Source organism: Choristoneura fumiferana, chromosome Z (genome assembly GCF_025370935.1).
Source record: "Choristoneura fumiferana chromosome Z, NRCan_CFum_1, whole genome shotgun sequence".
NCBI lineage: Eukaryota > Metazoa > Arthropoda > Insecta > Lepidoptera > Tortricidae > Choristoneura > Choristoneura fumiferana.
Window position 1 is genome coordinate 36221133 of NC_133472.1, and position 24916 is coordinate 36246048.

The window sequence follows — 24916 nt, forward strand, 5'->3', positions numbered from 1 at the left end:
TTACTTACCTTTAATTTGGGCTTAAAGGTAAATGACAACATTGTGAGGACTCCTGTATAAGTCTGTGAAACAAGTAAATGGCGTGTTTGAAAATCCCAAGCCGTACTGAGCTCGTGTAGGAACTAAGGCCCAAGCCCTCTCAGTCTGTGAGGAGGCCAGCCAGTTGGACGTATATTGGCTAGGATGATGACCGACATAGAGTAGGTGTAGATATAGAATTTCGGGATGAATCGTAAGACGTCAATGAAATCGTTCCCGTTATATGTTACGTGTACGTATGCCGATGGTATTATTACACTCACAAGGGTTGCGAATCACTATCCAATCTTTTACCAATTAATCGGAATTAGAGTTTAAAAGAAATAGTTGTGAGAAGAGAAGTTTAAAACCTTCACTAATATTTCGCAACTAACGTTTGGCAACCTGATTCATTTCGCAACTTTTTATTTCGCAACTGCTTAATATTTCTGAAACTATAAATATTTCAAGATTTTTATAAAAGTAACCTAACCTAGCCTAACGATGGCCGTAATATAAATCCTGAAATATTTACAGTTTTAGAGTTTGCGAAATGAAAACTTGCGAAATGGATCAGGTTGCCAAACGTTAGTTGCGAAATGAACGGGTACCGGCTTTTTTGGAGTAGCAATCTGTGCAATATACTTAGTTTGATACCCCGTCTTGTTCCAATAATATTGAGCGGAAAGTACAATTTTCTTAATGAGACATACAGAGCAATGTTGTATCTACTTCACTTTCATTAGTAAAACAAAATTGTTAACGTTCCATGGCGTGACGCCGTTTAACTTAATTCCCACCGGAGGCCTCATTGCTTAATGTACCTACTCTAAATCACATCGTTTTTAGGGTTCCGTAGCCAAAATGGCAAAAACGGAACGCTTATAGTAAAGTTTCGCCATGTCTGTCTGTCTGTCTGTCTGTCCGGCCGCGGCTTTGCCCAGGGACTATCAATGCTAGAGAGATGTCATTTTGCAAGAAGGATAGGTTAGGTATGTAAAATATGCCGACAATGTGGTACTTACAATAAAAAATTCAATAAATTTTTTTTTGAGAGTTGGTACCTCCCATAGACGTAAAGTGGGGGTGTTTTTTTTCTCATCCAACCTTGTAGTGTGGGGTATTGTTGGATAGATCTTTTAAAACCATTAGGGGGTTGCTAAATCGATTTTATGTTGAAAAAATGACTTTCTGCCAAGTTTCTTGCGGCGCATTCTTCTTGGCAATGATGGTCTTTCCGAAAGCGCTGGTAGTTTTAAAAAATGACGTGTAAAAGTGCCCATTGCGGCCTATTTACTGAATAAATGATTTTGATTTTTTGATTTTTGATTTTTGATTTTTCGCTTCAGTAATATTTTTGCAAAATATTCATGTTTAAAATGCAAATTTTCATTAAAATCGAGCGTCCAAACCGATGGGTGGTAAAATTTGAAAAAAAACAGGATGGTAGTAAGTATAACCTATAACGGTTAAGTTTTCTTGAGAAATATTAGTAGTTTAAGAGTAAGTAGCAGCCTAAGGTATAAAATATACCTTAACTTGGAATATTCCGTACAAAATACGAAATCCTTAGAAAAATATTACTTATTTTTTTCGTAATGACTACTGATATTTCGGGCATGTCCAACACGCTCTTGATCAGTTTTTACCGGTTCCTTTTGTCACTCAGTGTAGTATGAGGGTAGAAAGATATCGTATACTCTATATCATCACGAGCGCGGACTGGTTAGACAATTATTTAAAGTTAAATATGACGAAAGTAATGTCAAGTAAGGGTCTCCTCATACCTATCGAAGCAGAAGCGGCATTGGAGTAAAATTGGCGTTTACCAGTCATATACAAGTCGTTTGCGTCCGCGTATTGAGAGGATATAAATAATTTTTTGATCAGCTAAATCTTATTTCGCGTCGATAGATGTGAGGGGACCCTAATGGGAAGCTTGTACTATTAAATGCGAGGTTTTGCACCCACCCTTCTCTCACTTTTCGGGTTGCCTATCTAGCAATAATATTTATTCCACGCTGCTGATGGGCAGTGTATTAATTATTTACCAATTGTTAATTACCTACGAAAAATAACTCTTAATAACTGTCTTTGTGTCTTAACCTCGAAACATTTAATTAGTCTTTTATGTGACGTTTGTTCAGAAAATGATTCGTAATTATGTAAGCAAAAGAAATAAGTGATTAAATTAACTTTAATTTTGTCGCGCAGTACGGGCAAACCGACCGTGGAAAATATATAGTTTGAAATATCAAAGGAGAGTGAAATCTAAATCGAGGCACTTCCCTACTTTACCTACTCCACTGATTTATTGTAATGTTCTTTGGATCGAATGTGGGAGTGCGATTATTATAAGAAGGATCCTATTTTCAGTGTCGATAATATGCATTCTATTTTTAAAAAATATTTTCGATTATTGTTATTCTGGGCAAGGTCAAGCTTAGTAAAATACTGTCTGAGAATAGATAAGAACTTTTGACTAGAAATTTTCTTCGAGTAAATATTACGTATTTCGTTTATACTGACAGTAGGTAGGTACAATGATACTTACCTCAATATGAGTACACTTGTCCGAATAATTACACAGTTACACAAGGCTATAAATGTAAATAAATGTGTTTGAAAATGCTATAATATTTTGCTACTGTTCATTTTAATACAAAATACACCGCAAAATAAAAAATAGAATACCAAGAAGAAAACATGTGTACCGTACACAATAGTTAGAAGATGCCATACATTTCACGGATCAAAATACGAAATAATTTGTTTATTTTTATCGTATAGCTTTCTTGAAGCTGACACCGAAGAGAAATAATAATGACCTTCTTAAAAGGTTCTTAAGGAAAAATATTTTCCTTATTAAAATTATTTATTTGCAGACGAGATATTTTCACTTGATACATATTTAGAATATGCCTCAATACAATTAATTGCATTAAATAACAAGTATAATAAAAATAACCAACACCAAAGTTTTTTTTTATTTAATTTTTTTCCCAAATTTATACACCGTGCTTAAATATTTCCGTTAACTTCGGCAGACGGCTCAGTCAATTGATATGAATTACCTGATAATTAACTTTTTCGTCAAATTGAAAAACATTTTTTTTTCTAGAGTAACAATCTTTTTTTTATAGCTTCACGATCATTGTTAATAGGTAAATTATAAAATAAACAAATTTGACAAGTGACATTGATGTAACGTGACATAAGAGATCAAAATAATCCACGTTTAACTTTCTTTTGCTAAATATGTGTAAATTAATACACATATTTAGCAAAAGAAATTTTAGATTAGTTATGGACTTTGAAAAAACGTCATAAATTTTAAGGATCTATACGCAGTATTACCTACTGCTTATAATTAATTATCTTAACTCGTGGTTATCATTTAAACAGTAAGTGTTAGGCCACTAGTATCTTGGAGAAATCAACTTCATTTGACCTGTAGATTCTCTCCTTAAAGTTAACGGAAATCAAAAATAACACGATGTGTACCTTAAAAAGTTACTCCGTTTAATCACACTGTATTTTACAAATATTTTATGGCGTTACATATCGTTATTGAGTGGAATACGTATATCTATAATAACAAAATAATAGTTTCTATAGGGTCTATAATAAGAAATAAAATCTGGATTTCAATTAAAGGCAATATCCCTTCCTTAGCTACTAAAAATAAATATTGTTTTTCTAAATGTAAGTGTATATTGCTATACGAATAGGATCCTGCATTGCTCTTCCAGTCTCCAATATTTTTTACTAGAAAACCATTTTAGAACTTTGTCACGTCGTGATAAGGTCCACGAATGGTTTGTTCTTAGAGTTGGAAACTGTATCTACCCTCATATTTAAGCCGTGACGTCTTAATGTGAAATGACAAAAATCTGAAGAAAGAAAGAACGAAAGATACCTACTAATTTTTTTTCTATTAACCTCTTGAATCCCCATGTAAAATTTCCATTATCAGTAACGTTACCTAATGTCAGTCAAGTAAAGATGTACTGTTAACTTATGCACTTCTACAGAATCTTTATAGGAGCTCTTGAACTATTTCGGTAGTATTTGTAGACACTCTGTGTACATCCGCCTTGAGACATATCTCTTGTGGTATACAAGGGTGTTTTAAAATTCATTCGACTCTGGGCCTCACGAGGTTAATCAAACTTAAATCAGGTTGGTACGTACCTGTGGCGTTCGTCGGTCAGTTTTTCTTGGCGGTGGTGGGAGCAGCTCCAAATGAACGGGTCTAGCCTTCTCTTTGGGGGCTGCCTCGACCACCACCTTGGAGGTTGAGGCTGCACTTGCCTCTGAGGCGCCGCAATCCGAAACCGCTTCTGTTGACGACAAACTTTTGTTAAGCAGCAAGATGGATTAGACATATTTTGGAAGTTCTTATTTTTACGTTCAAGTCCTGAAGTTTTTTTGAACCATTAACGACCGTCAGAGACAAAACGTGTGTTAAGTCAGAATTGAAACCTCTTTCATCTTACGTGCAATGAAATTATTAGTTCAATGAATCTTACTGAAATAACCTCACGTGGCGAGCGGTGAAGTTGTTTTAGTCTATAAAAGCCGGTTCGGACGTTTACTGTACGGTTCGTGACGGTCTGGACGGAAAATATTATGCTTCCGATTTGACTAAACAATCTGGAAACCGTCGGTGCTGTTCTCATAGTGCTATTTATTTCCAAATAGCTGTATGGAATTCAAGAAGATCATTTTTATTAACTTATAAAAAGCATTTTTTTTAATCATATCAAACAAAATAACAATGCATTAGGCAGTTAAAAATTATTTTAACTAGTCGTTAGCTGCAATAAGAATCATTTACCCAAGACGGAGGCTGACGGCCCATATTATACTTAGGCATAGAACATAAAATTATGACGTTGTTCGTTGAAACAGCTGTTACTCGTTACGTCGGATATCATAAAACGATACATAAAAGCTAATTATAAGTCGCTCAAATTAAACTGGAGAAAATAAAGAAACGCTAGTAGACAACGGTTAAAACGATAATACCGAGATTTAAATACGTGTCTGCCGTTCAACGGCCTTCAATTGATTTTTAATTCATTTTTTAACGGCACATGTGCACAGTTGGCACAAATCACCTGTAAGTTTATGTCTTTACGCTCAATATAATGAGTTGGTCGTTACGGCCGTCCGGTGTGAAATAACGCCAAAACGGTTCCGACGACTTCATCGCAACGCCCGCCCGCGACGTGTCGGTACCGGCCGCGTCACGCGTCACCCGCCTGTCCCGATCCTCCCAAAACTATGACGTACAATATTACAAAATAGAACCAAGTCTCCTCATCTAACAGCGTTATCGGTTCAAAAAATCTCGTTGAACTGACTCGTTTAAACTATTTTTATTAGAGTCAGTGGCATATCGGCGCGACACATTCGGGACTCGTTCGCTGAGCCAAAAAGGGTGACAGATAAATATTCGCTGTGGCAATTTAGCTGGGCATTCGCCTTGGGTGGCGCGCTGTCGACGGCAGAGAACAGTGATAAGAAGATTAGCAATCAGCGAGCGTGTGCGGTGCGGACCGGCGACGTCTGACAACACTGTAATTGGATTGTCCACTCAGTGTTCCATCTGGATTGGTTTAATCTCGCAATGCAGTCAAAAACACAATTCGCACAATGTCAATAATAAGCTACGTACTTAAATTGTTAAATATTAATTACGTAAAAGAATGCGACATTTACTAATGCTTGTAAAAAAATAATGTTCTGTTTAAGCTGGCAAAAAGCAAGACAATCAGAAAAACCACTAAATAAGAACATTGACCGATCATCGTTATTGCCGTGTAACAAACCTTTGGGTGGCGGTTGGTCGCTAGTGCGGTCAGAGAAAGCCAGGTCTTCAGCAGCTGAAGAGGTGGAAGCGGCCGCCTGTTCCGGGGTGTTGATTTGCATCTTGTGGCACACCTCGAACGCTTGCCCCACTGTGCGCACGATTCGCATTGCTTGGCTCTGGAATAATTATAGATAACATGCGTTACTTTGATTTAGTTTTTCTACAAATTTATTATAATGATTTCTGAATTACATTGTTACTAGCTTTTGCCCGCGGCTTCGCCCGCGTGGGATTCGGTTATTGCGCGCTGTTCCGTCGGAAGCTGTGCATTTTTCCGAGATAAAAAGTAGCCTATATCATTCTCTGGCCCATAAACTATCCCGATGCCAAAAAAAAAAGAGGACCAACATATAAACACACGCACTTTCGCATTTATAAAATTAGTATGGATATTGTATCTGGGGCATATAATAATTGTCAGGATTATGTCTGAGGTACAAGGTCAAAATATCGGGAGCTCATTAAAAGTTATCACGGTCTAAGTCCCAAATACGTAACAAGTATGCCAAATTGCTTCTAAGTTGGAATATAAAGTACAGTCACCAGCATTAATATCTGCCACAGCGGAGCGTGCAAAAATATCTGACACGTCCTTCCGGCGCTAGAGATAGAGTCGTATCAGATATTTATGCACGCTTGTTGTGTCAGATATTGGTGCTGGTGACTGTACACTCGAAACAACTGAATGGTGACGCACTGTGGAACCTATTAGTAGAAAAGTCATAGTGACATCGCAATGCTTGACAAGGGAAATTAATATGACACTTAATTACTGTGAGAACGTTCGTTCTACAGTGGAATCAAATGGTTTAACTGTACATGAGGTTTTAAGCGTAGTTTTATACACTCAAACTTGATTCGTGACAATTATTGCAAGGAATTTTATGAAAATGCCATATTTTCCAAAACCTCGCGTATACTCACTCGTATCACCGTTTCATCTAACCGATGATATCTTTATTTATACCTCCCGAACCCGCTGGGCATGCCTTGATTGATTTTGATTGATGAACCGAATAATTTAATAGGGTAAAACATTTCAGAAGTTTTGCCTGAAATGTGTATCTACTCCATAACTAAATTAGATATTAGTGGCAGTTGTGGGACGATCAATCAACAAGTGTTGAACTTGCGTCTTACGGCCAAGCGTGCTGCTTCCCGCACACACGTTCCCCAATAATTATAACTTACCTAACATGGGTTGGGCCCTGTTTACTAATACCGTGGAATAAACTTCAGCCTCATGACATCCCTTATCTGTCTTAAACGTCAATTTGTGTTATAGCACAGGAAAAATAGTATATTTTGGCGGGAAAGTATGTTCGTCAATGAAACTTTGTTTATAACTTTATCTTGGCACTAGAAATGAGAATCTGCTGAGTCCTACCAAAATTTAGACGTCCTATCCCCTCCCAGAGGGTATGAGCAGAGGGCAACGCTTAAAAAATGCAAATTATACAAACTAGGCGAGTGAGGTGTCATTTTCTATGTATTTTTTTTTACGCTGAATCGAATGACACCATACCCATTCTAATGGGATCAATATTTTGCGAGATATAAAGGGTTTTTGTTGAAAACATAGAACAGTCTAAAAATAACTTACCAACAATAGTTTCTCAAGATGTGGATGTTATTTATTCTGGAGAACCAACAGCTTAAAACATACAGATTAAAAATAATAATAGATACAGAAAGCCAATTACAGGTTCTCGCCGGTGTCATTTTCTATGTTAATTTTTCCGCTGAATCGAATGAGGCCATACCCATACTCATAGGATAAATATTTTGCGAGATATGAAGGGTTTTTGTTGAAAACATACAAAACAAAATATTTCATTATTAACTTGACCAATTTTGGGTTTAAACAACAATATAGGCTTCTCAGGATCACTGAGAGCAAACAATATTATCTCGCAAAATATTGATCCCATAAGTATGGGTATGGTCTCATTCGATTCAGCGCAAAAAAATACATAGAAAATGTCAACTCACTCACCTAGTTTGTAAAATTTGCATTTTTTAAGGGTGTGGGTAGGACTTCTAAATTTTGGTAGGACTCAGCAGATCCTCATTATTAGTGCCAAGATAAAGTTATAAACAAAGTTTCATTAATGTAGGTACATATTTTGCCGCCAAAATATACTTACTATTTTTCCTGTGCTATTATGTTAATTTATTGCAGAATTCATTAAGTGCAACGCGCGCTGCAAGGCGCCGACAAAAGAACTATCAAATTTTACTCTATTTCGTCAGTATGTTTTTAAAGTAGATAATGTACCTACCGACCTACCGTTAATTAGTCACAAGTTTTACCCATAGTTATTTTCTGTGAGGACTGTTTAGCAATTTTTTCAGTTTCTGTTATTTTATGTGACAAATATCTGTGATGATGTTTACGTTTAATTGAACAAAATAAACAGACACGGCATCACAGATAACTGTTACATATGATCAGGAACCTAACAGAGAGCCTTCAGAGAGCAGTGAAACAGAGGATGAATTGGTTTCGCGTAATAATGGCGGCAGTCGGACGGATTGAGTCAAGTCCAGCGACTTTTTATTTGATGACTGCACATTTTCAGATAAAAAACCACTATTACATTTGTCCATCCCATCTCGATTACATATGTACCATACCAGGAAAATGAACTTCAAAAAAGAAAAGATCAAAGACCCTCCAGTCTTGTTTTAGTAGTCCTACTTCTGTAACTCGTGCTTCGTTATAAGTACCGGCGTTTTGTAGAACTACACGCTCGTCGACGTATCGTATCTCGCGGATCTCTGGCCGTCGTCCAAAGAACCCGGTGGATTCGGAGTGAGAAATCCTAGATCCGTCTCTAGTTTGTATTACATTAATCTCTTCGATAGTGAATTTCAATTATTCAGAGCGTGTGACACGTAATGCATCATACGAATAATTTGGACGTTTTCGTTGCGGATTCATAGTAGAGTAGTGTGTGACAGTTTGTGACGTATTTAGTGTTAAACAACTGTTTGTCAAATAAGACTATGACATGATTAATCAGAAAAAAAAGATCAAAAGTTTTGGGAGGTTAATTAACTAGAAACGAAGTACATATGTGACTAATAGGTAGGTATTTCTTGCGCTTCAAGAGAAGTTTATTAATTCGATAATCATTGCTTGTTAATTGCCAGTTGGAAATATTTTAAGCCTGGAAGTTGGCACAATTTATTGTTTTAACCAAGTACCTACGATGAACGTTAATTGTTAGGTTTCCGTACTTACTAGGTAGTACGAAGTTGCGGAGCAATTCGTGACATCGTGCTGAGTCAAATTCCCCTTTTTGTGTCTATTTTGTTGTTTCCGCGTTTAAATTGTTAGATTTTTATATGTCTATAGCATTTAATGTAAAGAGACCAAATAAATACTTTTTTTTCTTTCGTTCTTATCTTACTATTCAAGGGTGCCCAACGTGACCCGTTTCTAAGCTTGCGCTGTCAGCCTCTGTGTCCGTCCATCCGACTGTCATTTTATTATGCTGTTTCTTTTGAATATAATTACTTATTAGGTAATACCTAGTCAAAGGTTTTTGCAGCATAAGTGGCGATAAAAACAAATAATAAAAATAAAATTAAGTTATAAATCAAAAGTATTCTAAGGACAAGTCGGCCGTAATGTTCGCTCTGTTAAGCTCTAATTATACTTATTTATTTTTTGGTTTATAGCAAAAGTTCTCGTAATAAAATAATACCCTATGTAATATATATTTTTTTCGTTTTTTTTTTCTAAATTTGAATTATGTTTTTTACGTTGCTTCGTTTTTACACGCTTACTATCAAAATAACGTAATCGGCTTACGATTCAAAGTAGCCGCCAAATTAAAAGGAGATTAAAACAAACGAAAATGGCAAGCTTCATTATTTGTTTTTGTTCGAAGATTTTCAAGCCAATAAAAATAGTCTTAATAACGTTCGAAACGATGGAGAGGCGTAGGTAGGTATTAATATTTATTACTTTAATGTTATTAGGTAGATGCTGTTCCAAATTTATCTCCGTCCTAAAAAATATACAGACGCGAAAATTTTACACATTCGCACGCCGGTATAAGACTAGAGCCTTTAATCTTCCTAACATAATCTTTATGTAATGTGCCATTTGCTAAATACGCTAAAGCGTAGGAAAGCCCGTCTCAGCCATACGTCGCTCACTTAATGTCTATTAGCTTAGCATAAGTATACATATAATATACATGAAACCCTTTTTTAATATGGTTGATTTATAACCGCTGGCACCAATGAATGAATCAAATGATATTTAATTATCTATGTGTGCATCGCAAAATGATTAAATACAGCTTGACTCGATAAGTGGAAATTGTTTTTTTTTTATTACAGTAAACTAACCAAAGACAAACATCTAGATATATCACCTAATGGCAAGCATAGATGAGCCCCAAAGGATGTAGGTAACTCTTGCTAAAGTTTCTCTTAAAAATATTATCTCTGAAAATAAAACTGCATGGGTTATTTATCACATTATTTAAAGTAAACGCGCAAGTGAAGAATTGAACGCCTAACCCTACAAACAATGTGCCTGCACTAGGGAATTAACGTACACATGCATCTTAACTAATGAGGATTGCAACGGTCCGTTCGCATTTCAAATGCACCTATGGGTCCGTTCCCGTGCAACCCTAGTAATGATAATTGCTTTGAAACTGAGCACTTGTGTCTTTAGATGGTAATTCAATCAAACATAAGAGTTTTTGCTCACCGCGGATTTGAAAAAACGCGCGTTGGCAGCGTTTTTTTCCATAGAGCAGCGTGTGCGTATCGCGTTTGTATCGATCCAAACGTGCGTCATCGGCATATCTAATAAACGCGGTGTGCACAAGCCCTTAAAAATATAGGATGTTTGGCAGTTGGATGTAGTCAATAATGTTCAGAATGACTCTACTCTATCATTCCTTATAACCCCTACACCTGACTGCTAAACACCCTGTATATAATTTGACGCGTGTATTTTTTTTGGTGCACTGTAACTTGGTAGGAATATGTACATCTAACTTACAACACACTGCATTTATTAGCACGGACCCATCTTTTCCCGAGGGTGTAGTGCAATTTTATGATATGCCTAAAAGTTGGCCAGGCATATCACGATGTTCCTGAGAAATAATTAGTTTCTTTTTTGGCCACTGATGGCGCTGCGTATGCAATGGCGGCCGTGAGCAGCTGACCTGCCTTGTTTGTTTACCGCGTGAAAAATGTCGGCGTCTCAACAAAATGATCTTTGGACCGATAATAGTGGTTTAATTCAAAATAGAAGTGCAAAAGAAGCTTTTGAACATCAACTCCATTCTTTTTATGTGAATCAAACAGATTCTGTGCACAATGTGAAAAAACCATGGACGTCGGCCCGTATTTTGGTGTTTAGTATTTTGTTGTAGATCGATTAGAGCAACGCATTCGTCGATATTCTTAGTTCAATACCGGGCACATCGTGATATGCCGAAAAGAAGAAAAAATTAGGTACGACGAGCGACGCGAGTAGTGGTTAGAATTAATTGTGATTACGACCAGCGAACGAGCGAAGCGGGCGTGCCGCGGCAGGGGCCGGCAAAGTGCCAGAACCGATATGGCGGCGTTTCATGATAAGCCTAGAAATTTCATGATCAGCCTAAACTGGCCAAATTATGAAATGGCGGCGTTTCATGATATGCCTAAGAATTTCATGATCGGCCTCAACGTCACTAAGCAAACCGTTAAACGGTGAGTTTTTAACGATATGGCGGATGTCCCTTAGCCAATTCATGAATTGGCGGCATTTCACGACATGCCTAGGAATTTCGTGATCTGGCGGATTTATGATCAGCCGCCGACATATATACGCTTATATATATACTGTGCCTAAAGGAACCTAATGTATGTGAGTGTGAGCAGCAGCGTTATATTGACAACTACCAACTTCGGACTCCATCTGTGTGGTCTGGAAGGCCACGGGAAACTACCACACTATTTCCCCAAGAAAATCGTCAGAAAGGTTATTACTGATCATTAACCGATGACCACGACCACCGGCGACTTGGAACAAGAGAGTGGCAACGGCGTCATAACAAATTGATTTCTATTGGCCTACCTAAATTCTTTATGTAATGTGAGTGTTGACAATTAGGTACTTACAGCAAATATGCAGTGTACCTGCGCTAACTGCGAGGTGTTGCATCCGAATACATAGGTACCTGCTTAATTGTACAACACTTCTCTCACTCTCCGAGTTTCCTAATGAGAATTATTCATCCTATACGAGTACACCACTTTTAGAGTCAGCATCAAAAGTACCTGCACACTTTTCCGCTCTGTCATTTTACAGCAAGATGAACAAAATATTAATGCGTCAGAGTAAAGATGTGATCCGCTACTTTTAATGCTGACTACATGACTATAAACTTCATACCAATTTAGGGGGTCCCTTGAAATTTCGACAAACTAATTAACTATCGAATTTCATATTATCGAAAACGATATGTCCAATATTGAATACTAATATTTTCTCTTCGAGTAATTTCACTTCATCGAATAGTCATTACATATTAAAACAATTATTAGAACAACAGTACAAGGATTATTATTTGCTTAAAAATACATTTCATCAACTATTCATGAGACAGAACAACCAAATATCGCCGTTTATTTCATCGACGTATTATTATAAAATATTTTTATTTCACATATTATAAAAATAGTTTCGGTTAGGTTAAAACTGCAACCCCAACAAAAATAAATCGCTACCAGGACATAAGGTTAGGTTAGGTTAGAACTGCGACCCCAACAAAAATATATCTCTTCCAGGAAAGTAGGTTAGGTGAGATTAGAAGTGCGACCTCAACAAAAAAACGCTGCCAGAGAAGCAGGTTAGGTTAGGTTAGAACTGCGACCCCAACAAAAATACATCGCTACCAGGCAAGTGTTAGGTTAGGTTAAAACTGCGATCCCAAAAAAAAATCGCTACCAGGAAAGTAAGTTAGGTTAGGTTAGAACTGCGACCCCAACCAAAATAAATCGCTACTAGAAAAGTACATTACAACGGCGACTTCAAAAAAATCACTGAAGTTGTGAAATGCTAAATATTAAAATAATATTTTAAGATGTAACATTTATTTACTACATTAACAAAAGTATGAAATAATAAAATATGAAATGAATATCTACCAAATAAACAATTTCTTAAATAATATTTACAGAAATTAAAAGTCGGTGATTTAAAAATACTCATTCTAATCATTCCAGGTAATGAATATTTGACGAAATTAAAAAATATGAAACGTTGACTTTTAAATAAGTACCTGTGTTTTTGTTTTTAAGGAGTAAAGTATGTAGCATGTTGTTTTTAAATAACCATTTTAACAGTAATATGCATTATTCATATTTGCAAAGTATACTTTTGGCGGTGACTTAAAACATTTCAACTGCACACGATTGAACTGTTTAAGCCGGTGTTGCCATACAATTTAATATTTGTTTTATTTTATTTTTAATTTTTATTTTAAGTTAGTTTTTAGGTAAGGTCCTCACCGAAAATCAGCGCCACGGCTTGCCGTGGCATTATGCTGAGTGGGGACCTGTTAAGCGTCATGTATGTTTTTATTTGTTCTATGTTTGTTCCTATGTTTGTTTTTTATGGCGTTAAATAAATGTATTGCTTTCTTCTTTCTTTCTTTCTTTCTAAATGATATTCGATGAAAAGTATGTCGACATTTCAAGGGTAAACCCAATTTAGGTTGCATAGCGCGAACCAACCCAATTAGGGATCTTGCAAGCCCAAGTCAATGATTTTGAATTCTATTATGAGGATTTACTCGTACGTAGATACATATACCTGACGCATACGTAACGGAACAAACACTTCAAAATTACGCTACTGGATACCCTTTTCTACCCAAAGGTTGGTTCCTCTACTAATATACCGTATCAGGTTTGAGGGCAAAAATGCTTACCGCTGCGCCAGTCCAGCGGTTCGATCCTAAATAAACGTAGCTGGGGGGCTACAACGAAATTCGAAAATCAAAGTTCGTATCGTACCGTCCCTCTGACTCTCGTATTAAATGACATTAGCGTAAGCGAGACGGCAAAGATAAAAAGTTAGAAATTTGCACTTCGTACTCGTAGTATAGGGCCTGTTCAACTTTCAAGTCAATCGCGGGTCCGCAAACACTGCAGGCCCTCTCTAAAGTGAGTGATGGTCACTCATTCATCAGGCAGTAACGAGAGGCCTTGTAGCAAAAGACCAGTAGCTTCAGACAGCATAATTTAAGGTATGTACCTATGTAGTTTAATTATGTTTTTCTCCGATATGCTCGGAAATGGCCGCTTATCTGTCGCGAACATAGTTCGCGAAGTTCTTCCTTATAGACTGCCACAAATAAAATAAAAACACACGGAAATTGTATGAAATTCCATCACTGTATAGTTCTTTTACTTTTTAAATTCACGTTTTGACTACGATAAGTCAATCTAAACAGTCAAATATTCCTGAAGATCAAATTTAGGAAGAAACAGCGTCTTTAAAAATGTCTCTCGAACAGTGTCACTCGAGTGTCGAGTTCAAGCACAATTTAAGAAACCGAAAAAATTGTAACAAAAGAACATGAATTAAAAAGCGTTCAGTAGCACTTTAACGTAATTTAGTGATACAAAGCTTCATTTCCATTTAACTTTATTTTTACAAGTATCACAGGAAAGTTTAAGGGCAAAAATGTTAAAACCGGTAATTTAATATTTTAACAATTTTGCTTTATTCTCTCACATTATTGGAGAAGACGAAGCACTATTATATGAATGACTCAGCGGAAATGGCAATTCGTGAATCTCATTACTCTACTCATCCACGAATTGTGTTTTCCCGGCCTCGGCAGTAATGTAATATTTCGGCGTGTCGCAAGTAAGTATAAGTTGTGGTTTATAAATTTGAAAATAATTTGGCGACCATTTTTCTGAAAATCTTAATGATGTGGTGCTTTCTGTCTATGACAGTTAAATCTAAAATGACCCCACACTAAGTACATTTTGTTTGTTTGTTTATACTCTTTATTGTACAAAAAGGAAAAACAAAAACGAATAAGGCTTTTTTTGCTTAGTAGAGGGGCTTTGCTTACACTGGATATGCATAGATAGTTACAAATTCGTATAGAAACCTCTGTACGCGAGTCCGTCTCGCACTTCACCGGTTTGATGTTGACTTACCATCAAAACTAATAATTGTTCTGTCATTTAATTTAATTGCAAATAACACGCCACATTGCAACAATTAACATCATAACAAAAGGCCCGACTCAACGGGGTTTTTTTTTTTATTAAATCATCTTTGAACAAGGAATGAAAGCATTCAACCCCAATAATCTCTTTCCATCTGTTAAACCGAATGAATGAGTAGAATATATTTAACCACATGTCATCTCTCACGTATTCGCGTCTACCCATTTATCTCCCCTTATTCAACCCCGTAGCTTTTTTCATTCTTTTGTACGTACAGTCGAAGAAACAGCAGGGCTACTACGAAACTCTAAACTCGAAGTTCGTGTCGTGCGGTCCCTCTGACACCTATACTATTTAATACGAGAGCGAGAGGGACGGTACGATACGAACTTCGAGTTTCGTAGTAGCTAGCGTGAATTGTGTACCATGGTGAACCTTTTTGCTGTAAATATCATCTAGACATACCATACATCTGACAAAGAAATCATCGTGAAATTGATTGTGAAAGGTTAAGGTTAGGTTAGGTTAGTTCCACGACTGAACAGTACTTGCGCCAATATCTGACACAACAAAGTGAGCATAAATAAGTATCTGATACAAATACGACACTATTTGTACGGCCGGTAGGACGTGTCAACTATTTTCGCACGCTCCGCTGTGGCAGATATTAATGCAGGTGACTGTACTTAGCAAGACTTGAATTTTCTTTCACTATTAAGGCTAACCTTGTTCCGAAAAGTTTAATGTTTCACGACGCGCGTCATCGCAACCAAACGTTTATTCATGAAGTTGACGAAATATATTACCCGCATCTCGTCCATGCAAATGTCAGTTTATACAAAATCTTAGGCGGCCCCTAGATCTACAATAACATTGTATAATTCATTGTAATATACAATAAGATTGAAAGGCGCTCTGAATCCAAACGATCAATTATATTGCACAATAATACGAACTGCACAATGTTTTCGTGTTCAAAATATTGCGCAATACTGACACTACACGATGCAATGCAAATACAATGGAAAAATATGTAATAAATGGTGCAATAAAAACTAAACTCGCTAACTTTCGTTCAATCATTGCGCAATCTACAATATTAATCCTAAACGGTCACAATTTGCAATATCGCGCAATATAATTGATCGTCTAGAGGCCGCCTTACCATAACCTACCTAACCAACTTAGAAAAGTTGAAAAACTCCCGACATTATCATTTCAAAAATCAATGTCTCAAAACATAATCTTCTAAAAAATTAAGGAATCTCAAAATCTCGTTATATGTAGGTATTCGTTGGTAAAAACAAATACCATCATCATCCCAGCCTATATACGTCCCACTGCTGGGCACAGGCCTCCTCTCAGAATGAGAGGTCATGGGCCGTAGTTCCAACGCGCGCCCAATGCGGATTCAGAATTTCACACAAACCATTGAATTGCTTCGCAGGTTTGTGCAGGATTCCTCACGATGTTTTCCTTCACCGTAAAGCTCGTGGTAAATTACAAATGTAATTTCGCACACGAATTTCGAAAAACTCAGAGGTGCGAGCCAGGGTTCGAACCCACAATCCTCTGCTTGAGAGGCCGTAAGTCAAACCACAAGGCCACCAAGGCAAATATACGTAAAAATAAACCTCATCAGCATTTCCAGTCATCTCATGTTAAAAAAAAAACAGACTAGCTTCTCATTATTTGTTTACAATATTTTTATAAAACAAAATATGCTATACTCGTATTTACGAGTACTTATCTAATCAACGAGATCTAAACAATGGTACCCAACTCGAAGGAATACGGTAAAAACATTTTTCACTCGCTGCTTTTGCATAAGGGACACACGCAAAAACTTTTAAAACATTCACATATGAAAAATATGTATGGCAATGTGACAAACGACAGACGGACATGTAAGTGACAGGTGACACGTGACACCACGTCTCCGTTTGGGTATAGAATCCTAAAAACATCTAGGTTTTATGGACAAAATCTAATATCAACCATATTCTTTGGTTCTAAATAAAGTTTCATTTCAGGATTGTATATTTTTCGAGAAACTGCGTAAAACATTAATTTTAATGGCATCATCTGTGGTCAGTTCTCCAACATAAGCTCATCTGCTTAACCACTTCTGATATATCCCTTTATACTATACACTGTATGTGTATGTGTTACTCATAGCAAGTACTATTTACTTCCTGTGACATGGTTTAATTCGCTGGAGTCGTAAGATTCGGAATAATTTACAGTTTACGATAGGATACTATTTTGTACAGGTGGTAATTAATATTATTAAGCATGACATGAAATTATGGATGTAGTATAAGTAAATATAATTTCAAATTAGTTCGTAATTTTTACTCCGCTGATATGGACAGACGATTTTCTGCTGTTTCGTCAATATCTACCGAGTGGGGCATTTAACAGGAGCAAATACATTAGTTCAGTGACTTTTAAAAGCAATATATTTTTTAATTTCACTTTAAAATTTATTCGAAATAAGTTATTGATAAAAATTTCATTTTTAATACAAGCCTTTTTTTGCTGACTGTACTTTTTGATGGCTTTTCTCGCATTGTCACCCAAACTATATTTTCATATCTACCTTTCAAGTCGATGCCATTAACCGTTGAAGAGTTCCGTGCTGCGGAGACTATGCTAGCCGGACTACCAGGATGTCACTAACAGATTATTGTATTGTCACGCAATTTACATAAGTATGACAAATTTCAAGTCAATCCGACAAGCGGAAGTTGATCGAATTTAACTTGCGAAATTTGACTACAGTACAGACAGACAGACAACGGGACAGGTGAAACTAAATAAAAGCTTGTAAAAAAACAATTATAAAACTAAATTTTCGTGACAGGTGAAGTCAATTGGGCTCTACCCCATTGTTAGTAGGTACTATTCATTCCGTATGAATGTACGTAGGTAATGGAAAATCGAAATACTCTTAAAATACTCCATTATTTTTAAAATTGGTTCAACCAAGTACGTTCGTGCAGTAGAAATCTAATTTTATATTTTTGCTCCAATTAAAAATTATCTTTTTGCTCCTGTTAAGGGCCCCTTAATATCTAACTGACAATTAGTTAGACCATGCCATGACAAATGAGTTATACACCGGGGTAGGTACTACTAAACCCAAATATAGATTTAGACTCAGTTAATATTATGGAATTTTGAATTCTGATAGACTCATAGAGTTCAAATAGAACTGAGAGAGAAAAAAAAATAACAAAAAATGGAACCGACTTCAAAAACCTTGAAAATATTTTTCTACTAGTTTGAAGTCGGTGCCTCAGCATGAGCCAGCAGGAGTGGAACTATAGTCGTCTACCTCACCTACATACTCGTACTCCTCCTTTTTTGAAGTCGGTTAAAAAGTGATCGGCGCTTATTCTTATCAATAGTAAATCGTCGTTCGTAATTAGTTTTACGCATAATATGTACCAGAAATCTTAAACGCGGCAAATATGTAGTACTAATGCTGTACCGGGTGTAGTGGGGTCAAAGAAATGCCGCTCGGGATGAAAGCTTCCGTACGTGCCGGCAGCGTCAACGCCGCGGTCGCTATAAAGGCGCACGCGCCAGTTTACGAGCTTCGAGTGCCCTGATAATAAAATGCTTTGAGAAAAGTATGGCTAATGCAACGTCCTGGTTTAGGGGAACTTTGAATGGATAATCGTGGAATTTTTAGACGGACTTTTCAGGAACCTGCTACGAGAAATTAAATCAGCAAATCAAGTACTTCACTAAAATTACCACTCATTTACATAAGCATCTGATCGTCCAAAATAATGTTTACTGGGCTATTATATCTATTCCATCAAATTACACCAACATGCAATGAACTGAAAAATCATAACATAAGCATCATACATGAAATTCATGAATAAGTACTATCTAAATAGGTATTGATTTTGCTAGGACAAGTAGGTAGTGCAAACGTTTCACAACTAGGTCATTATATTTGACTAAACATAAACAAAGGCAGATAAACTTATATTTAGTTATTAAAACCGAACATAAATTCCGAGGGCAAATGTCATTGCTAGTTCCTGCCAGGAGGCACTATTTTGTAATACTCCTGTATTATAAGAAAATCGAATTAGTGGCAATAGAAAAAATAGTTGGTAATAGAAAAAAAAACCTATTCAATCATCAGAATCATTCGGTGATTTTTAAAAATATATGATAGAACGCAAAGTTCTGAAAAAAAAAAATCTTTGTAATGTGGGAATAGGCATAGATTAAAAATTCCACTCGGCACGCTCTTGACACAGTTCTTTTGTCACTCTTAAAGGGAACACTTAGTAAACCATGAGCTTCGGTTAGCTGAGAGCTGTTCCTGAACCACTTAAAGCGAATGAAAACTAACAACCTGTTCCAACATGAGCACTATTGAGCACACACAACTTGTTTTTGACTTATTCATAGCTATGTACACAGCTGGACTAGAAATATCTAATGCAAAACTGCATAGCTGAGCTGACGGATTCATTGGACATTTGCCGCAAAATTCAGCCAGTTGTTCATGTTTATATTCATTGCTTCTCCGAAACATAAAAGTATGTAAAATTCTGTTGAATGAATAGTAAAGGTAATTTAAAATGTTGTTGAAAAGTGGAAAACAAAGCGGCGGCTATTGACAGGCCGCTTCGCCGCGGCCGCCGGCGTCTGAAAACGTCCGTCTACAATGCCTGATGGTTGGCAATCCCATCTCGATCACACTACATTTAGCACTTGTGTGTTGATTTTTTGTTGTACAACGTAAACAAACGCACCGACAGAATTAATGATGTCGAGATTCAGTTACAGTAACGATTCTAGAGCGTAATTCACACGTTGGCGGCAGTTCCAAAATATCTCACACAACACACCGTTCACTGAAGTTTTCTAAATAATAAATGGATCCGACGACGGAAGTATGGCCTTTGACGTAAGACCACAGCCGTGTGGAATAATACGCGAAAAGTCACTAGAGACATCGATTTATAAAAATGTACCGTTTCCGCAAAATGCGGTCCTTGGACGCGGCCAGCGCGAGTCAAAATAAACGTGAGGCAACGCTCTGGCGTGACACGGCGGTGACCGAGTGTCGTTGGCTCCCATGCTTCACTACCGGTACGACGACGCGGTCCATTTTACACGTTACCTGCCATTTTATATTTAACTTAATATGACTTACTTATAAATACGTAAAATACGTATTCCTGCCCCGGACGAAATTATTGTCGCCCCGACATGTGTTCGGCTTTAGTTCTTATTAGACAAGTTCACTCAGTTTGATGCAATTGCCTCGTTTTAATAGTGTTTCTTGAACAAGCCATTCAGATTTACTGTTTCCAACATGTCGGCTCAACGGTTATAAACGTAAATCCGTGCAGTTGTTAAAACCTATGTGCAATTGAGTGTCTAAAAAGTACCATCTAATTAAAATTAACTATCCATGTCTTTATATGCAAGTACAGTTGTGACAAAAATAATGTATGTACACGTACCTACCTATGTAATTTCATAGTAATCAACTAAATCAAATTAATGTTAATAAAGTACTTCCCATGACGAAGCTCCCAATCCGCACTGGGCCCGCGTGGGAACTATGGCCCAAGCCCTCTTGTTCTGAGAGGAGGCCTGTGCCCAGCAGTGGGACGTATATAGGCTGGGATGATGATAATGAAAGTACTTACCTCTAAATCAGAATCTAAACCATTTAAACTGGACGAATTCACTTCAGCACGCAAAGATAATATATTAGGTCTACGTGCAAGACTATTCACACCCATAAGTTTGTTTGATCGGCCCAAGGTAAGACTACCACTGGGAACTATTTCTGGTTCACGAAATGAAAGTTTTTTACGAGGTCTTTCACTTGTGTCCAGCGCTTGAAGATCTTGACTGCCAAGTCGATCGGTAACAGGTACAGAGAGACGCGACTGAACGCACACGTCTTCTGAAGAATCAAATGGTCTCAGACGTATATCTTTGGGATCAGTTGCACATTTAAATTCTTCCAAATCATTGTCGTGTCGTTTCATACCTCCAACTGACTTAGGCCGTGGTCTTGCACCAAGATGATCCCTAGAAGAGCTTTCGTCGGCACGGCTCCTTCTTCTGTTAGAGCGTAGTTCTCTGAATTCTGGTTCAGAACGACTACTCTTTAATCTCTCTTGATTCTTCTTATCCTTAGACTCGTGTTTGAGCGTCGATGCTTGTTCATGTTTGGGTTTTAAAGCACCGCTCAAGGAAAATAAGGTACTCCTTGCTTTCAGGAGAACTTCAGTGGGTAAATTTTTGAGCATGTGTTCGTTTCGTCTTTGTTTGTTGTGGTCCGAACGGTTCGACATGTTTCTGTCCGTCAGTGTCTGTTTCATGTGCCGTTCGTTGGAACTGTACGCGTGTTTGCCGTAAGTAAGCGACGCGAGTTTACGGTCGGCTCCTCGCGGACCTACTGAAGTGGCGGCAACGTGGTTGCGCCCGCGTCTGTAGTCGCACTCGCACCACAAATAAACATGTTCGCGTAATACAGCGGTATGCTTCTGTCATTGTTATTGATTAAATTATTGATAGTAAATAATGTATCTGGTGACGTGAAATATAAATATTTCACCTGTTAATGAAATCATGTTTAATTCCAATTATATCATTTTAAAATTTTCTTGTTTTATAGAATGTTTTGAACTAAAATTAAAAATTTATTTCACTCCCTTATTTTACGCTAAAGATATTCAACGGTTTTTTCTGAACTGCTAAACTTTTTAACGGCAAATCTTAATTGTAAAGTCTTTGCAAATAATAGGATTACGTTTTCATTACCAAAAAATTTAAAAGGCAGGTGGCATGCCTCTCAGATGTAAAGCTTTTCGACGGTCGGAGACAGAGTTAACTTTATAGTTACTATGCTAGTTAAAAATGTGTCAAAAATCTTGCACCTGTCTTACTTCATCCCAAGTCTATATTATTAAGACTATTTTTTCAACACAAAAGTATGTACACCATGTAATAAAGTAAACAAAGCCCCGAAACTTCACAAACTGGCATCAGCAATCAATTACGATATAGCCTTACTTAGGGCAAAGTTACTAGTGTTATCATTATCCTTATCGGGTAGTCTGTTACTTACCTAATGAGGCTCGAACGTAATCAAACCAAACTTTCCCTATTTATTCTACCGTCTGCTGACGTTAGTGGTTCTCCTACCTCCACTATTCACTTTCCTCAGAGTGTATCTTATACCCCACCAAAACGTAATTTAGACGCAATAAACAACTGTAACAATTAATTGCGCTATTTAAACCGCCTCAAAGATTCCGAAAAGTGTTCTCGCATGAATATTTATGGCATTCGGGAACGGTTGATCGAGGCCTGTAATTGATTATAAAAGTCGAGTCGGTAGCGGAATCGGTGATTTATTATTGTCTATAAACAATGGTACTCCAACTAAGAAAACTCGTTCTAAACTCGCTAAAGTACTTTAAGCTACCGATCTTCATTTCACAACGTTTAAGAAACGCACGGGGCGATGATGTTGAGGTGATTGAGCGAGTTCGCAGGGAGTTTAAGATTTATTGTAGAGTGCGCGGCGGTAATTCTAGGCATCAGTTTGACAAGCGTATACAGTAGTGTTCGCACTCTGGTTTAAGAGAGGCCGATAAATAAGCCGTCTGGTGGCCAAAGCCGATGGAGGACTATTTAACACTTGGTATTCGGTACTGCGTCGTCGCTGGCAGGTACCACTTTGTAGACACTAACTACACCGTTAATTAATTAGAGAGTGGAATAGTTTCTGTTGTAATCAGAAACTTTGTAGAGCTTTCAATTAAACAATTAGGTAAACCGACAAAGATAGGCTCGATGTTTTAGTGTAGCTGGTAATGTAGAGTCAAATAATGATGTCTGTGAAGAAAACAGGCTAAGTGCCAGTGGGTCCATGTGGGACTCATATACTTTATATACGAGTCCGACTACGTTTCATATCAAAGTACAGTCACCAGCAATAGTATCAGATAGGACACAATTCAAAAACTTCTAACCCGTTCTAACGGTTATTTCTATAAATACAGTTGTGTCAGAAATATTCAAGTGTTTTGCCCTATCGGATATTATTACGAGTACGCTAAGAAAGTGGATTTTTGTACAGTAACCCCGTGTAATTCTTAATTTTACCTAATGTTTATTATTTATACATAAGTATATAACTTCTGAACTAAATTATTCATCGCTATTTATTGTCTTACTAGTCTGATGTTGATTATTTCTATCGCTTAAAATCTTATCGTATTGTTTCACATTGACTACTACTCGTTACTAAGAACTTCCTGGCTCTTAAACGTAGTATATTGGTTTTAACCAGAAAAATAAAAAAGCAACGTATTTCTCCTTAAAAGCACAAGAGCTAAAGGTCCACGGCTATGGAAAGGGAAAAACTGCGTTTCGGCGTTCGTATAAAAATAACTGTCATAATTTCATATTGTCGAGATAAAATCGGAAGACTTTTTTACGAACCAACGTCATGTGTTATTTAATAGGTGCTGGCCTTCCTTTGATCTGACCTTTATGATCTCTCACATGTGACAACATAGATCATAAATAAAAAGAAATTATTCTGACGTCGTCGCAATGCAATATGTCATTTTATTTATAAAGTAAATTCGTCATGGCATATTTTACTATATCTGTCTATGATCTGTCTTGTTTTCCTCCCGCATCGATCGGTTACACCATTAATAGTACGGGACCTGATTGCAAGTTTATAGTGCTAGCGGTACCTACGCCTCGACATTCAGCGAAATGCTGCACATGGTGTTAAAAGCATGAAAATTGATACGATTGATCTTATTTACACTTTAGGACCTTGTGCCTTGTGTTGTTGTTATGGCATCTGTCAATTTTATACTTAAGTCCTTTATGAAGTTCTTTAAAGGCTGACCAGGAATATAAAAAGACCTGACGCGAAGGCAGCATTTCTACGTTTTATATTGTAACATTCTTCACACTTACTATACGATACCTAAGTGTTATATTGACAACGGTGTCGGTGATGTTATTTAAAGGAATATTTTCTAATCCCTCAGCCTTTTTCTATGACAAATACTTTTATACATTGTGAATTATTTTAATTCCAAGGCTATTCATTCTCAGGTGAGACGCACCTCCAGGTGGTCAGAAGTGCTCGGCCGATGTCGTGGTGGTTCAGGTACCGACCTACTAGAGTACCGACTCTATGACGTAATTTTGACTAAATCCGGCTGGCTATACTAATCAATCCGGCCAATAGAACAAAGGCTGGCGTGTTTTATTTTATGCAAATTTGGAGTGGTGAAGGGATATTGTCCCCATATGCATAGGCACACGATGACGTAGGTATACCTGCACTCAGATTTCGTACTATGAGTATTCAGGATACAATCTGCCAGATCTGCTGATTAAATTTTTTTTTTTTCAAAATCATACGTAAAGTCGCAATTACATCTTCAAAAAGTCTCCAGTAAGTTAATAATACCAGACGAAGATCACAAGTCTCCAGTAAGTAGAGAGGTTTTGAATTCAGAATGCAGAAATGTCCAGTAAGTACGATAAAAATCTCATAGCATCATTGTAATTTAAACTTAGAACTCCTTGTAAAATATGTCTTTTTAGGGTTCCGGAGCCAAAATGGCAAAAACGGAACCCTTATAGTTTCGCACTGTCTGTCTGTCTGTCCGTCCGTGGCTTTGCTCAGGGACTATCAAAGTCAAAGTCAAAGTCAAAGTCAAAGTCAAAATATCTTTATTCAATTTAGGCTATAACAAGCACTTATGA

At 37.1% G+C, this 24916-nt stretch overlaps 1 protein-coding gene across 3 annotated transcripts in view; it reads right to left on the reverse strand.

The window, feature by feature from the left end:
- Nucleotides 1–24916, reverse strand: part of LOC141436005 (carboxyl-terminal PDZ ligand of neuronal nitric oxide synthase protein-like) — a 173392-nt gene that overhangs the window by 16992 nt on the left and 131484 nt on the right. For 2 of the 3 annotated variants that reach the window (XM_074098852.1, XM_074098844.1), the window contains exons 6-7: nucleotides 5856–6012; nucleotides 4213–4361 (exon numbers count right to left, since the gene is read on the reverse strand). In XM_074098852.1, coding sequence (XP_073954953.1) covers nucleotides 4213–4361; nucleotides 5856–6012 — 306 coding nt within the window. Of the gene's footprint in view, nucleotides 1–4212; nucleotides 4362–5855; nucleotides 6013–20805; nucleotides 21553–24916 lie in introns of those variants that run through there. The other variant, XM_074098837.1, reaches the window with a different exon arrangement.